At 41.0% G+C, this 16904-nt stretch overlaps 1 protein-coding gene across 3 annotated transcripts in view; it reads left to right on the forward strand.

Annotated features, from left to right (window-relative positions):
• fancm (FA complementation group M) overlaps positions 1–16904 on the forward strand; it is a 117869-nt gene that overhangs the window by 98778 nt on the left and 2187 nt on the right. For 2 of the 3 annotated variants that reach the window (XM_078562324.1, XM_078562325.1), the window contains exons 15-22: positions 2550–2632; positions 4396–4461; positions 5177–5278; positions 7340–7493; positions 9229–9332; positions 11579–12232; positions 13135–13492; positions 15562–15853. In XM_078562324.1, coding sequence (XP_078418450.1) covers positions 2550–2632; positions 4396–4461; positions 5177–5278; positions 7340–7493; positions 9229–9332; positions 11579–12232; positions 13135–13492; positions 15562–15853 — 1813 coding nt within the window. The remainder of the gene's footprint in view (positions 1–2549; positions 2633–4395; positions 4462–5176; positions 5279–7339; positions 7494–9228; positions 9333–11578; positions 12233–13134; positions 13493–15561; positions 15854–16904) is intronic. The other variant, XR_013579451.1, reaches the window with a different exon arrangement.

Raw genomic sequence — 16904 nt, forward strand, 5'->3', positions numbered from 1 at the left:
CCAAACCTGCAGCCTCTGTGGACCCTGGAATACTGCAGGGATCTGTGAGTGACTCAGGATGTAGGCGTCGTGCACACTCCCTGGAAACCGTGTGCATACATGCAGGATGTATTTCTGGTGGCTGCATACCAGCTGCATGTTCAGTGAATGGAAGCCCTTGCAGTTGATGAAGTCCACTGAGTGTAGCGATGGAGACCTGATCACCACATGAGTTCAGTCAATCGCCCCCCCACACCTGTGGGAATCCCGAGAACAGAATGAATCCAATGGCCCTTGCATCCTGGCTGTCCTGGTCCCAGGCAAAATGCACAAAGTTGTGTGCCATGGAGAAGACGGCATCCGTGACCTCGTGGATGCTTTTGTGGGTGGCGGATTGTGATATCCCACAGAGGTCACCTGTGGAGCCCTGAAAGGAGCCACTGGCATAGAAACTGAGTGCCGCAGTCACTTTCACAGCCACTGGCAGTGGATGCCCTCCATGTCTCCTTGGCGCCGAGTCCTGCAGCAAGTGGCAGATGTGAACCACCAGATCCATAGACATGTTCAGTCGTCAGCAACACTGGTTCTCCGTCATCTGCAGGAATGGCAGGCGGTGTCTATAGACCCTGGGTGTCGTTAGGCGCCGACCAGCCGCGGCTTGCTGTCGCTCCTGGGCAGTGTGTGCAGGAGCCCCTGCTGCCCCTTTTTCATGAGGTTGCTGCTCCTGCCTTTGCTTGTGCCTAAGTCACTCTCCTCAATCTTCTAAGGTCTCTTTAGGTCACCAGGATCTAGCTGTATGGCCAGCGCTGGTGAGGAGATTGTACAACATGTGCAGTCCAACTGCTCTGCGATCCAATAAAGTGGTGGCGGACTCAAAGTCTGTGCTGGTGGGGGCGGGGAGGGGTGGGCAAGGTATGGAGCGCTTGGTGGCCCTTTGGTGCCTCCGCAATGCTTGCATGGGCGGGTAGGCGAGGAGCCTGACCCCAAACATATCACTGTGACTGCGCCTGATCTGCCTTAGTTGTAGAGGCATGGTCAGTTTATACAGGTGTCCCTAATGCGTGGCCATTTCCCTCGCTTACCCTGCCCCCACCCCACCTCGATTGCCTGTGTGTAGGATGCAGTGCCAGGGCAGCACTTGGACCCACCTCCCCCCCCACCCCTTAACAGTCACCTGCGAGGCCAGGCATCAGTTCCCCCCCCACCCGTCACCCCTGAGGCCTGTAAACAACAGGCAAGTTGTGGAGAACGCTGCTGCTCACTCACCTCTGTTCCCCCAAAGTGAAGGCCGCCAAGTGCACATCGCCTGTGTGCTGTCCTGAAACACATCGATGTGCTTTCCCACTGTCATGGATGGACAATACGGTGGGGTTCCAGGAGCCTGGTGGGATGGCCTTTTAATTATATGCTAACATACTACAATTAGCTCCTCGCTGACCGATGGCGGGAAACATGGCCTGCCATTGGCGGGCTGAATGGAAGATCATGACCTGCCTTCAGGCTGTTGTGAAGTGGGCCCCACCATATTTTCCGCGCACGCTACCTGTCACGCCTGCTGTCAGCGGGCTCAGAAAATTCTGCCCAGTGTGTGGGCATACTTAGCTGGAGAACTTGAGATGTGATGTCTACATTGCTTGCAAAGAAGTGCAGTTCAGAGAGATGTTTTGTTTTGGAATTGGAGCTAAATTAGTTTAAAAGCATCCACTGAACTCTGAAATGCTGAGTTGTCATGAAGATGGGTAGAGCTTGAAAAGGTTCTCGTGAGTTTCAATTTATCTGTGTGTTTGCTGGGAGAGGGAGTTGCAGTTTTGGACCTCATGTGCTTTGCAGCTCAGCGAGAAGCCCTGGGGGAGCTGTTAGCAGGCTCCAGGCAGTTAGGGCTTAGAGAAGTCCTAGGAGCCATTTATAGCTTGTTGCAACTGGGAGACTGGAGTTCGGAGAAATTGAGGGACAGTGCCAACTTGGTGAAGTTAGCGATCTGTGAAAGAATTGGAAGTGCACCAGTAAATAGAGGCGAGAGTGCAGCTTTGTGAATCCCGTGGCACGCAGTCTCAGGAGGAGAGATTGAACCATCGGGAGGTGAGCAGTCACTGAGGCAGTCTGAGTCGGAGCAGTGTTCGAGGGAATTCAGAGGCTGGATCTTCAAAAGTGAAGAATTGAAATTCCCCATTAGGGGGATCTGCCAATTAATGTGCATTGTAGTATGTTCGACCACAGTTTGCCTACTAATTTATATTTACCTCATGTTAATTCTAAATGTTAAAGTATAAGATAGATATTGTAGATCGTTTACTTTCCTGTTTTTGTATATTAAAGTTTATTTTATTTGTTCAAAGACTGGAATCTTGTGGCTTTATTCTTGTAGGTAACTGGGATTTCAAACTTTGTCTACTTTAAACAAAAAGTTACTGGTCCCTAACCAGATCGTAACATAAGTTAAAAGAACATTAAGCAACAGTGTTTTTTGACCTCTGTATGGAAATATTTGTTCATATTATCAGGTTTTTTTTGAAAGGATGAATAATAATTAACAATGTTTCTGATGTATAGCAAAATGTTTCTTTTCTCAGGTGGGTGCAACAGTGAGAGTGAAGATGAAATTATCAGAAGACCTAGTAAAAGAATAAAAGTTGGTATTCTTGAGTCGCCTGAGGTGAGTGGATTACAGAATAATTGGCATCAAGTTGCATCATTTTTAGGTTCATTCAAATGGCATTTTTCTTATGTCAAAATTTGAGTAGAATGAATGTAGGTTTCTTTTTTAACTAACAACATGTAGTTTGAGTACCACAAATTCATAGTTTTAAACATCATACTGGAACATCCACACCCTATCTGATAGTCAAACCAGCAGTAGATTAGAATGCCATTCTGCTCTAGTAGCCAGGGAACTTAGATAGTATTGTGTAGACAAAGCTGCTCTTAGCGAGACAAGACTAGCAGGAGAAGGCCAGCTTGAAGAAATAGGAGCAGGATGTACTTTCTTTTGGAGTGGTCTACCCTCTACAGAACGTAGAGATGCAACGATTGGTTTTGCCATCAGGAGAGAGATTACAAAGGATCCTGAAAACTTTCCCAAAGGCATCAACAAATGTCTGATGAGCCTATGCCTTCCCCTGCAACAACACTGGAGACATGTAACCATAAACGCACATACTCCCACAGTTACTAACAGTGATGATGTAAAGGAGAGCTTCTGTGGTGAGCTGGACCATCTCCTACAATCAACCCCTGAAGATGATAAAATTATCCTCATGGACGATTTCAATCCAGAGTTGGATGTGACCGCATCACATGGGCAGGTAGCTTCATTCAACACAAAGTTGGAAAGGAAAATTCAAATGGAACTTTTTCTTCATGAAGGCATGACACCCTGAGCCACCCACATAAGAACAGGAGTAGGCCACTCAAGCCCACCTTTGTCCCAAATCCCTTCCAATGGGTCGAATGGCCTCCTTTTTTGCAATATTGTTCTATCATATGCTTACCTAACAAAGTATCTAGCATTTTCAGTCTTCAATTTCAATTTACCAAACATCCACAGCCTTTAGTAGAGTTCCAGATTTCCACTACCCTTTGTGTGAAAAATGCTTCATGATTTTATTCCTAAGTGGCCTAACTCTAATGTCAATATTGTGCACCCTAGTTCTGAATTCCCCCACTAGAGGAAATTGCTTCTCTGTATCCTACTTATCAAAATCCTTGGTTATGTCACCCCCTCAACCTTCTAAACCCAAGTTAATGAACCCTTTAAGTCCTGATATTATACTGCTGAATTGGTGCTATAACCTTCCAAGGCCAATATATTCTTTCTAAGGTTTGGTGTCTAAAACTGAGCATAGTACTCTGGATGCTGTTTGACCAAGTCTCTGTTTAACTGGAGCATCACTGTCCCTTTGAGGGGGACGACTCATTAAATAATATAAAGTCTAAAACCCAGTGGTATTAAGCAGATTTGAATGCGGGCCTATTTAGATTCATTTATAGCATGTTGAAAGGCTAAAGCAGAAGTTGGAAATACTGAAAGCTGTGGTGCATGGAGGTGAAGTCCAATGGGGCTGCAGTGCCTTGCACCGCATACCTAGGACTTATGCAAGGGGAAGCATTTTGATGCAGCTGAAGGGCATTTCCCTCAAAGTGGAATGACATCTGCAACATTAGGTGAGGTGTAGAAGTAAAGTGTTTTCTCTGTTGGTCACTGGAATATGACCAAGGGAAACCAAAAGGATATACCAAAAAAACCCTGAAAACAGGAGGGAGGAAATTAATGATTTAATTGAATTTGAAGCTGTTCCACAGTATAAGGTGATAAAATTGAAGTTGACATTCTTGCCTGTGTTGCTTGTGATGAACAGTGATGAACATGATCAGTAGTAATTAAGTATTTAACTTTTATGCAAGTATTCTGTGTTGCAGGTGACTGGTACCAGTGAACTTGACTCTCCTGTTTTGGCTATTCGGAAATCCAGGAAAATTCTTAATGTAAGTAAATAATTTAATTTTAGTGGAACACATATTGTATATATGATAATTATGGTAACAATTTCATATGGTGCTGGGATTTGGATTCAATATTCATATTTTACAGGATCTGGCAGTTGAGGGGTTTAAAGTCAACTGTGTAGCTATATTTTCCATTCATTGTAATTGGGAATCTTTGCCCAGATCTTTTTCAGAAGGTGTGTAAAAATTGAGCCGTTCCCTTTCCTTCTGGAAGTTCAATCTGATGCCTATGCAAATTAATTTACTTTTCACTTTAAAACCATTGCCACCGTTGACTTGAAATGCAAGAAATGAGATTAAGCAAAATACGTGATTATTTTGGGTAAATGCATTGTTGAGAATTTACACATCGCGATCAGCCTTCAGAATAAAGGAGAAACTAACACTGTAAGAATTGATGTTTGCTTTGTATTATCCTGTAGTACTGTTTTTCTCTGTGCATAATTGTTTGACAAAAGATCCTACATGAAACCATTAAGCAATAAGTTTGTCATCCAGAAGCATAGTTTTTGAAACATAGGAAATGCTGATTGTTTGCAACAGCATCACATCTATTAGTAAAATGTTCACTGATTTCCACTGGTTCTCAGCTAGGCTCTTATATAAACCACTGAAGTGTCAGCTAAACATTTAGGTGAGGAAATGGAACTAAACCTTGATCTTGGACTAAACCTTGGATTATTTAATTTCTCAGTTAGGGTTCACAGACAGTGAGGATGATGATTTTAGAGCAACTTCAACCAAGAACAATAAAGGTGCTAAATTGTCTAGAAACATTCATCATTCACGGAGGGAGGTAGGTGCAGTTTTAGTTACATGGTCAGTTGTTGTATGATGCACTATTTTGAATTTTCTTACATGTTGTAGGTCAGTGTTTTGGTATTTAAGATGTATGTTAACACACAGGAAGTGTCCCATATAGTTTTAGGATAGAATTATTCATTAAGAATTTTGTTAAATAAGTTAAATAAAATTTACATAGTTAGAGAATCATGGTTTCTGATAAGATGGTCTTGTGGGTAGCATCCCTGCTTCCGAGCCAGCAGCTCCGGGTTCAAGTCCCACCCCAGAACTTGATGGCCAAGGAAGGTGCGTTCATAATGTGGCCAAATGGTTGAGTAATCAACTCGTAAATCCTTCCAACATACTTCAATGGCAGGCGGTGAGCGCAGGCAGGATTCATGGTCAGCCATGTGATGGAAAGAAATTGGAGCCTCTACCACCACTATCCATAGCTCCAGCTTACAATATGCATGTAAAACATTCAGACTCCTTGGGGACCAGATGGTTGCATGGCTGGTATGGATCAGATTGCTGGCAACAGCACAGGGTTTAACCCCTGGTCTGGCTGGGGAGGATTTGGGACCTGTCTTTGAGCAGAGAACTCAAGAAGAGGAATGGTTTTTGAGCTTAGCTACCTTTGAATTTGATTTGCTCAATGTTCGTTTTAAAAGACTGGCTGCCATAGAAACATAATCTTGAACAAAAGTCATAGCAGTTTTGTTCATGTTACTTTGAAATGGCCGTTTTGCATATAAGTGAATTATCTGATTTCTCTGAAATAAACTCAAATCTTGTGATTATTCTAAGAGAATGGGCTTCTTTATTCCAGGAGGCATTTCCCCTCCAGCTACACCATACTTCCTGACTAAACTTTTGATTATAGCCTGTATTGTAGGTTGTGAGAAAATGACTTCCCTTTGCTGAGTTATCTATTCCTACACCGAAACAAAGTAAGGCAGTGTATTAATCTCTTGTTTAAAATTGATGTACGTATTAGGAACAAGGTTGAAATAGAAGTCATGGTGAAAATGTTATCCTTTTGGAGCTGGTTACTAATTCTAATCTGATTGCAGCCAGTCCAGTCTCCATGTTTAATTGATAAGATTTTGAAAATTGATTCTTCATGCTTTCTTGTATTTTGGCATTGCAATGCTTCATAATTGAATTTGTAATGCAAAAGTGAAGTTAGGCAGCTGTTGTAACAACCTTGATTTTCAGGGCTGCCTTACTGTGGCCAGTGCAAAACTGAGCAGCTTGAATTATGATATTGATATTATGGGTGAAGTAAGATTGGATCTGGAAAAATTCAAGGTAGGGGAGGGATGCCTGTCTTTTAACCTGGAACCCAAGTGATCTTCTCGGTGCATCTATTACAACAACTTCTTGCATTTATGTAGCACTTTTAATGTAATGAAGCCCAAGGCACTTAATTCAGTTCCAGAAGTTTCTGTGGCCCTTCCTGACTTGGGAACTCAACATGTGGAGAATGGTATTTATATGTCACTTTCCACATCCTCGGAATGTCCCAAGCGCTTCACAGCATGTGAATTGCTTTTTTAATGTAAGTAAAGGCAACAGCTAATCTGGGCAAAATAAAGTGCCAGAGAGAGCAAAAAAGATTAATGTCTAGTTAAATTGTTCTTCAACTGTTGGCCAAGACACCAGGAAAACTCTCTACACTTTGAATAGTGCCATAGGATCATTTACATCCACCTGATTAAACAGATAGAGACTCACTTCAACACCTCATCCAAAAAGATCCTCTGACAATGCAACATTCCCCCAGTACTGCATTGAGATGTCAGCCTAGATTGTGCTCAAACCCTTCAAATAAAGAGATAATATGCTGTCCTTTTTGCATATTCATATACATTGGAACAGTTTTACAGTATACAATTTACACACTTACGTAGATAACACATCAAATTATAAAAATCCCCTAACGGTATTTTTTATAAGGGGCACCAATTTGCTGTCATAACCTTTCTATTGCAAGTTATGTAAGTTTGCAAAAGCAGAGGACTACTCCTTGAAAATAATTGTTAATTAGCAGCTGTCTTGCTTTTTCTCTTAGCATGTTGCTCGACAGTTTCTTGAAGAAGAGGCTGAACTTTCCTCGGATGGGGCAGAAAATGTGTCCTCTGATGAAGATGATTCTGACAACATCAAAGATGATTCTTTGAAAGGTTTCATCGATGATGCATCTCAACTTTCACAAGTTATAAGTGGTAATTCTTTGCAACAATTTAAGACCTGAAATTAAGGCCTTGTTGTTAGTTAATGTTTACTGTTCTGTCCATATTATTTGGAACTTTTATTTTCAAAAGTAAATTAGAAAATTGAAGTACTGATGGCTCAGTGACTTTATCCAGAGAATAGCTGAGCCAAATAAACCAAAAAGATTTGAGTTAACTGATCTCAGTTAACATACTGGGAGGGGTTCTACACTTACTTCAGTGGTTAATGTGGATATGATCAGATTTAGCTTTAATGCCATTATGGTCAAATAGCTTGTTGAATGTGCAGTGAAAGTTTACATGAATAATTGGCACTTAATGCAAGTTACTGGAATGTGCCAAGCATCTATGAACCCACACACTGGAAAATAGTCAATGCATTCAAAAGCAGAAGGGAGCAGAGAAAATTGGCACAAAAGCAAATAAATTAGAAGTAAATACCACCTTTTATATTGAACCTCTATTGTGATTTATTGTGCTTTATTTTAATAAAATGGGACGACTACTCAGTAAAGTTAGTGGATTTACATAGAAAATTTGAGCTTTCAGCAAGAATAGGGAATGGAATATTTTCTTTGCTGATTGTGTGGAGCATTAGGTGTTTTTCCTTCTACCTTTTTTATATAGGTAAATACTTTTATTTAGATTTGATAAAGGAGGTCAAAATTATGACAGGTTTTGATAGAGCAGATGGTGAAAAATTGTTTCCACTGGCAGTATCATTCTATGATTCTATGGCAGGAGGACTGGTAATCGGGACACAGATTTAAGATGATTGCCAGAAAACCCGGCAGTGAGAGGGATGATGCCATTTTTTTTAATGCAGAAAGCTGCTACAATCTGGAGTGCAGTACCTGAAAAGGTGGTGGACGCAGTTTCAATAGTAACTTTTCAAAAGAGAATTAAATATATACTTAAAAAGGAGAAATTTGCAGGGCTTTGGGAGAAGAGCAGGGGAGGAATACTATTTAGATAGGACCTTCAAAGAGCCGGCACATGTACAGTGGACCAAATTGCCTCCTGTGCTGTATGTTATTTATGATTCTATTTTATACTTTTTTAAGATTAGGGATCGAAGACTTTAAATGAAAATCATTATTAAATATTCAGTAGAAATGATTTTAGTATTTGTGACCATGAGCATGTTATCTTTGAAGTGCCACTGACACCATTAATAGTGTGTGCTGTAAAGTTTGATTACCGTCCGGATTATTGAGGGAGAATGGGAAGCTGCCTATTTTTTCTCAGTAATGAAACCAATGGCAGAATTGAGGAATGCTATTTTGAAATGTTATTTCTGAGAATGTGATTTTGTTAATGGACTATTTATTTTTGGAGAAAAGCATTTGCATTTAAATTCCATTGTGAAGTCTCTCCTTCATGTTGGCTTTGCATCTGTTGTATCATTACCTGCAACCTAGGTGGATCTGGTCTGACATGAGAACTCACCATTCTGATTCCTGTTAGATGGCCTCCATACACAGGCAAAACCAGCTACTATTCAAATTAACACTAGGTCACATCATCAGGTTCATTTGGGAGGAGCTGATATTCCATTATGCTTTTGTTAATTAGTATCCTTGCTTTGACATTCATGCCATTTGATTTTTCTTATCTATACAGCTATTTAAAATGTTAGAATTACTTTACATGTTAGTGCTTACCTGAAGGCCATTACCACCATGATATCACAAAACCTAATGAGTTGTTTGTAATTTCCCTCCAGATGGTGATATGCAAGAAATTTATTTGAAGTCTGTCCGTAGTCCTTATATCCGCAATAAAAAAAAATTGATCTTCAGCAAAAATGAAATGACCATCTTTTCACAGGTAAAATCTATCTGTCTAGATTTTGTTGGGAGCTCAGTGTGTAGAATATTGTAGAAAGAAAATTGTATCCTACCTTTGTGGTGTCAGGACACTTGTTTAACACTCTTCTAAGGAGAGAGAGTTTTTTTTATAAATGAGGTATTAAATAAGGTGATGCTGGGAATCTGAGTAGGAGAGGAGATCCCTGAGCAGGAGGGTGAATCATTGTTGGAAAGGGGGCCAGAAGTTGGGGTTGAATAGTGGGGTAGTAGGAAGTCACCTTTCTTGCTCTCCAATAGGTTCCGCTCTGTTGAAGAAGATAATGTAGAGATTTGAGAGTTGCCAAGACAGGCAAAAATATCTGTCCAGCAGTCTGTTAAGATACGAGGGAAAAGAGAAAAGAAAAGAAGATAACCTAGGATATTATTTTGTTCAATTGCTTGGTTTATAGGTAGAATTCCGTACAAACTGGCCCCAGAGAAACAAGTAATATTTTGCTTTCAGAGTGTGCAGGTCAAGGTTCTGATGAGGATCTGAAGACTGGGAGAGCAGATGATGCACAAATTTTTCTCATTCATATGAGAAAATGTACCTTTTAATTCTTTCACGGGATGTGGGCGTCGCTTGCTAGGTCAGCATTTATTGTCCATCCCTAATTGCCCTGAGAAGGTGGTGGTGAGCTGCTTGCAACTGCTGCAGTCCATGTGGGAAAATGTAGTGCTGTTTGGAAGGGAGTTCCCCGATTTTGACCCAGTGACAGTAAAGGAGTGGCAATATATTTCCAAGTCAGGATGGTCTTGGAGGGGAACCTGCAGGTGGTGGTGTTCCCATGCATCTGTTACTCTTGGTCCTTCTTGGTGGTAGAGGTCGCAGGTTTGGAAGGTGCCGTCGGAGAGCTTTGAGTTGCTGCAGTGCATCCTGTAGATGGTACACACTGCTGCCGCTGTGCATTGGTGGTGGAGGGAGTGAATATTTAAGGTGGTAGATGGGATGCTAATCAAGCGGGCTGCTTTGTCCTGGATGGTGTTGAGCTTCCTAAGTTTTGTTGGAGCTGCACTTATCCAGGCAAGTGGAGAGTATTCCACCACACTCCTGAATTGTGCTTTGTAGATGGTGGTCAGGCTTTGGAGAGTCAGGAGTTGAATTGCTCACTGCTGAATTCCCATCCTTTGAACTCATGTAGCCACAGAATTTGTGTCTAGTCCAGTTCAGATTCTGGTCAATGGTAAGCTCCAGGATGTTAATTGTGGGGGATTCAGCGATGGTGATGCCATTGAATGGCAAGGGTAGTTGGTTGGATTCTCTCTCTCTTGTTGGAGTTGGTCATTGCCTGGCACTTATCAAACCAAGCTTGAATATTGTCCAGGGCTTGCTGCACATGGACATGGACTACTTCAGTGTCTGAGAAGTTGCGAATCGTGCTGAACATTGTGCAATCATCAGTGAACATCCCCACTTCTGACCTTATGATGGAAGGAAGGTTATTGATGAAGCAGTTGAAGATGGTTGGGCCTAGGACACAACCCTGAGGAACTCCTGCAGTGGTGTCCTGCGACTGAGATGGTTGACCTCCAGAAACCACAACCATGTTCCTTTGTGCTAGGTATGACTCCCAACCAGTGGAGAGTTTTCCCCCTTATTCCCATTGACTCCAGTTTTGCTAGGGCTCCCTAATGCCACACTTGGTCAAATGCTGTATTGATGTCAAGGGCAGTCACTCTCACCCCATCTCTTGATTTCAACTCTTTTGTCCATGTTTGGACTGAGGCTGTAAATGAGGTCAGGAGCTTGACTGGCCCTGGTGGAACTCAAACCTATGTCTATGAGTAAGTGTTGCTTGATAGCACTGTCGACAACATGGATAGAAGTCGACATGCTAAATTTAGGGCATTAGGAAGGAATCTTAATGGGAGGGCCTCCAGAGTAGTAATTTCTATATGCCCGTGCTACATGCTGCTAAAGGGACATGAGGGTAATTGGGCAGACCAGCGTGTAGCTAAAGTAAGAGAATCAGGATTTTAGTTCCTTGAACAGCGGGGCACTTTTTTGAGTAAAAGTAGCATATCTGACTTCACCAAAACAAAAGGTTGGAAAGGTATTAGTAGACAGGATAGTTGGAATGGCCAGGTGTGTTAAACTAGATGCTGCTTAGGAGTGAGAGGGCACCTGTATTAATTGGAGCAAACTGTAAGGCTTTCCAATGCAAATATATGAATGTTTTATTTCTCTGGTGGTTCTTGGTAATGTTAAACCTTCTTTATTGACAGATTCCTGAACAGGATGAGACCTATATGGAAGACAGCTTTTGTGTTCAGGAAGAAGGCGAAGGTACAGATAATCAAACTGAATTGAGTGAAGACGAGATTGTTAATTTTGATCTCTTTAATGATACTCCCATCGGTAAAAACAAACAGTATGCAACTCGAAACAGAACAAGAGCAAAAATTGCAGAAATGGAGCATGCTAAAGGAACCTTGGCCAAAAAGAAGAAAAGCAGCCGTATCATTTTGTTGAATGATTCCAGTGAAGATGAACAGGATGTAATTGTGAATCAGTTACCAAGAAAAGATTTAGTACAAAGCAGCAAGCACAAACAGACTGCAGAAGAGCAAAGTACAATTTTATGTTCTCCAAGCCCAACATTGGGAGGTGACTCTTCTAAGAAATCTTTGTCAAAATTGACTGTGCAACAACCAGCATGTGTTGAAAAGGGTAAAGCTTCAGATCCTGGCTCATTGGATAGAAGCTTGGCCAGGCGTTTGAATCTCCAAGCTTTGGTGTCTGAAACATTGGACTTTCAAATAGAGCAAAAACATTCAAGAAGGTATAATTCAACTCTTGCCCCAGAAATTGCACACAGCTCCATGCAAGACAAGGCACAGAGTAAACCCCAAATGGGCAAACTTCACTCTATTAACTCTGTAAGTAATAATTGATTAAATGTATTGTGTTTTAGTGTATGATATACAGACAATTTTGTGTCAGCAAGTAAATTGCAATAGTGCATCTGGTTTAAAACATGTTGCATTCTCTGCATCTCTGGTGTCCAAAAGAAAAAAAGCCAAACATTAAAGAAATTTAAGAATCTGATTCCTATAATGTGTTACTGGCTTTGATATCTCTTGGGGTTGAAATGACAATTGATTTTAAACCCTTTGTGCTTTCTTGCATTTTGGCATGTTGTAATTTTAAATGTTGTCTAGTTGTTGTTATCCTCCATGTCATTGTTGAATTATATGGGATAGTTCTCTTTGTGCTAAAAAGCTAGCATGATATTTTAGTTGTACAGAAACTTCAACAAAAATCTACATGAGGGGATATTTTCTCTGTTTAGATGGATTTACGCTTAAATCCCAAATTGAACATTGCAACATGGGCCATTATATTTTATAGCTACGAATAAATTTAAATTAAAAAGAAAGTCTTGCTGATTTTGTTAAAGGACCTCAGATTACGCATTCCTGTGACCTAGCATGAACTGCTTACTGCTGTCTAGGAAATGAACCTTCCTTTATTCCTCATTTCATACGAGACTAATTGGAACTGGTTTTCCACACACACATACAGTAAACCAATTACCAACCAAAATACTCTGGAGATGGATTCAAGTTTAAATCCTGTGCGGTAATCCATTTGTGGATTTACTTATCAGACATAGATTAGTTTTAAAAATTGGGATCTGTAAGTGATTTACTGCAATATATCTTGTAAGATAATTGAGTCATAACTATAGGTGTGCTTTTAGGTTTTAAATGGCCCAGTGATTTTTAAATGTGTTGGTAACACTAATGCTGTAATAAAATAGACACATTTCTTGTTACAGATGGAAATTTCCACATTTTCAAGACCAAGTGAAACTCTGTGTAAAGACAATCTGATCAGCATCTGTCAACCTGTAACTGACGGAACAGTTCCACTGAAGGTTCTTGTAGACAGTCGAGAAATCTCCTCTGGGCCAAACCTGGTCTCTTGCCTACGCATTAAACATAACATTAAGGTTGAGATTTTTTGTCTCAATGGATGTGATTACATAGTGAGCAACCGGATGGCTGTAGAAAGAAAATCCTTATCAGAGTTTGCAAACAGTGTTAACCGAAGTAAGCTGGTAGACCGAATTCAGCACCTTCAGGCCATGTTTGAGCGTGTGTGTATCATTGTGGAGAAAGACGGAATGAAACCAGGTGATTGGTTTGTTTGTGAATTGTTGTTGTCTGATTCTCAGATGCACTTCACAGAATCATTATGCCTCCTTTTCATGAGACTTCACCAAACTTTTCCAAGACTTGTAAATGACCTTTGTCAGCCAGAATGATGGAAACATCACAAGAATTTTCTTTTTAGATGTACATATTTTAAGACATCAATGTGATATGGTTGCCATAACATTTTGTTTCATTAGACACACAATGCAAAATGTCAACAACTTCCCTTCTCGACTTTTCTGTCTCCGTTTCCGGTGATAGAATGTCTACCAATATTCATTACAAGCCCATTGACTCCCACAGCTACCTTAACTACACCTCCTCACACCCTGCTTCCTGTAATGACTCCATTCCATTCTCCCAGTTTCTCCACCTCCGTCGCATGCGTTCTGATGATCCTACCTTCTATAGTGGCACTTCTGACATGTCTTCCATTTTTCCTGAGCCGAGGGTATCTCCCCCCACAGTATTTGACAGGGCACTCAACTGTGTGCGACCCATCTCCCGCACTTCTGTCCTCACGCCTTCCCCTCCCTCCCAGAACCATGATAAAGTTCTTCTTGTCCTCACTTTTTACCCCACCAGCCTCTGCATTCAAAGGATCATTCTCCACCATTTCTGCCAACTCCAGTATGATGCCACCACCAAGCACATCTTCCCCTCATCTCCCCTGTCATCATTCCATAGGGACCTTTCCCTCCGTGATACCCTGGTCCACTCCTCTATCACCCCAAACACCTAATCCCCTTCCCACGGCACCTTCCAATGCAATCTAAGGAGGTGCAACACCTACCCCTTTACCTCCTCCCTCCTGACCACCAAGGCCCCAAACATTCCTTCCAGGTGAAGCAATGATTTACTTACACTTCTTTCGATTTGGTCTACTGTATTTGCTGCTCACCACGCAGCCTCCATTACACTGGGGAGACTAAACGCAAACTGGGTGACCGCTTTGAAGGAATACCTTTGCTCAGTCTGCAAGCATGATCCCATCCTTCCTGTTGCTTGCCATTTCAATTCACCATCTTGCTCTCATGCCCACATTTCTGACCTTGGCCTGTTCCAGTGAAGCCCAACGCAAACTGGAGGAACAGCACCTCATCTTCTGATTAGGCACTTTACAGCCTTCTAGACTTAACATTGTGTTCAACAGCTTCAGATCATGAACTCTGTCCTCCATTTTGTAATTTTTTTCCCAACCCCCTTCCCCACAAGATGGGTTTTGCTTTCAGAGAGCACTGACCCTTGTTCTGCTGTCTGACCTTTATGCCACTATTAATACCCACCTTAGTCTTTAACTATCATTACCACTCTCTTTGTCTTGTGTCTATGACATCTTTGTCAAATCTCTCCTGAGCTACCACCCAACCCTGACCTTTCTATTTTGCTTCACCTGCTCCACCCCCGCACCCCCCCCACCCCCCCACTTCAACAGCATAAAACCCATCATACTTCTACCTCTCTTCAGCTCTGAAGAAACTTTCTCTCTCTATAGATGCTGCCTCCATAGATGCTGCCTCCATAGATGCTGCCAGATTTGCTGATGTTTTCCAGCATTTTCTGTCTTTATGCCAAGTTAAACTTTGTTTGAGAAAGGTGCTCATTTCTTAGGCACCCTTTTCATAAAGCTGCTGTTCAGAAGCATAACAGACACTACTTGTTAAAGCGTCCTTTAATAGATAGAAAATAATGAATGGAATATTAAAGGCTGTAGTATAGCAGATCAAACTTTTACCTGCTGAGACTTCTATTTTATTTCCTGGGATTTTGGCAGTAGGAAGTGCACAACAGTCAACCAATATTACGTGATTTTTCCTCCCCTCCCTCCCCATGATGTAGACTTATTTTATCTCAGAATATTGTCTGTGTATATATCCAAATATCTTTGGTTTGGCTATAGTGATGCATAATGTTGGCATAACACAAAATATGGATAAAAAGATAAACATTCTTTTTCAATCTTAAGAATAATTTTGAAGATTTATAGTTCTGTTTTCATCTGAGGCAAAAGTGAATTGTGTTCAATTCTATGTTTCAATAAACTGCAGGAGATACATCTAGGATATTCCAGAGAACCAGATACTATGATGCCTTGTTATCTTCTTTGACCATTGCTGGAATCAGGACCTTGTTCAGCTCCAGCCAGGAGGAAACGGCTGGGCTGATTGCTGAACTTGCCCATGTTGAAGAAAGAAAGAATGCTGCTATTACTGTCCCATTGGAGGTTCATGGTCACCGGCAACAGATTTTACAGTTCTACCTCAGCATTCCTGACATCAGTTATATAACAGCTTTAAATCTCTGTCATCAGTTCAACTCTGTGAAAGAAGTAGCTAACAGGTAATTTTATCTCATGATTTTATGTTATATTCTTCATTATATTGCTACATGTAGATTAGCAAAGAAACAGTCAGTTCAGGAAAATTACCGATGGAAAAATGGCAGAAATATTAAATAATTACTTTGCTTCAGCATTTACCAGGGAAACAGGACAGGTGAGCATGAGATAACTGCATCTAAAATAAAGAGATGAAATATTAAATAAATTATTCAAACTTAAGAGTGTAAAACCCCGTGGTAAGGGTGGATTGCATTCTTGCATTTTAAAAGAATCTAGGGAAGAGATAACAAAGGCAATGCTATACTTTTAATAATTTGTTGGAGAAAGATATAGTGCCAGAGAACTGGTGGATTGGTAATATTAGACCTATATTTATGAAGAGGGATAAAAGATCTCTGATGAATTATAGACTAGTCAGCTTAACATCGGTGGTAGAAAAAGTAATATCTCTACTAAAGGAGAGAATAGAAGGAAAGCTAGAAACCAAAACACGAAATAATGAATAGCATGGTTTTGAAGAGAGAAAGTCTTGCTTGACCAACCTCGTTGAATTTTTTTGAAGAGGTGACCGGGAATATAGATGAAGGTAATGTGGTAAATGTAGTTTATCTAGATTTTCAAAAGACCATCAAAAAGGCACCACATAATAGATTTATGAACAAGGCCAGGTAGCAAAATGGATAACAGATAGCAGATAACAGAGTGGGAGTGAAGGGCATTTAGAGAGGCAGAAGGTAGGAAGTAGTGTTCCACAAGGATCAGTGCTGGGATCACTACACTGCTAACAAGCTTGCAGAATGGTCATATATTTGGTAAATAAATTTCAACAGAGATAAATGGGAGTTAATACAATAAGGAAGTTGCATATTACTTAGAAAATAAGCGAAGGGGTCTGGGAGCATAAACACACAAATCACTAAAAAGCCAAAAGAAGAGCGCCAGGGCTTATTTCCAGAGGGACAGAATTTTTAAAAAGTTATGATAAACTTGTATTGAACCTTGGTTTGACCACAGCTGAAGCATTGAGTACAGTTCTGGTTGCCATAGTAT

This window comes from Cetorhinus maximus, chromosome 18 (assembly GCF_964194155.1).
Source record: "Cetorhinus maximus chromosome 18, sCetMax3.hap1.1, whole genome shotgun sequence".
NCBI lineage: Eukaryota > Metazoa > Chordata > Chondrichthyes > Lamniformes > Cetorhinidae > Cetorhinus > Cetorhinus maximus.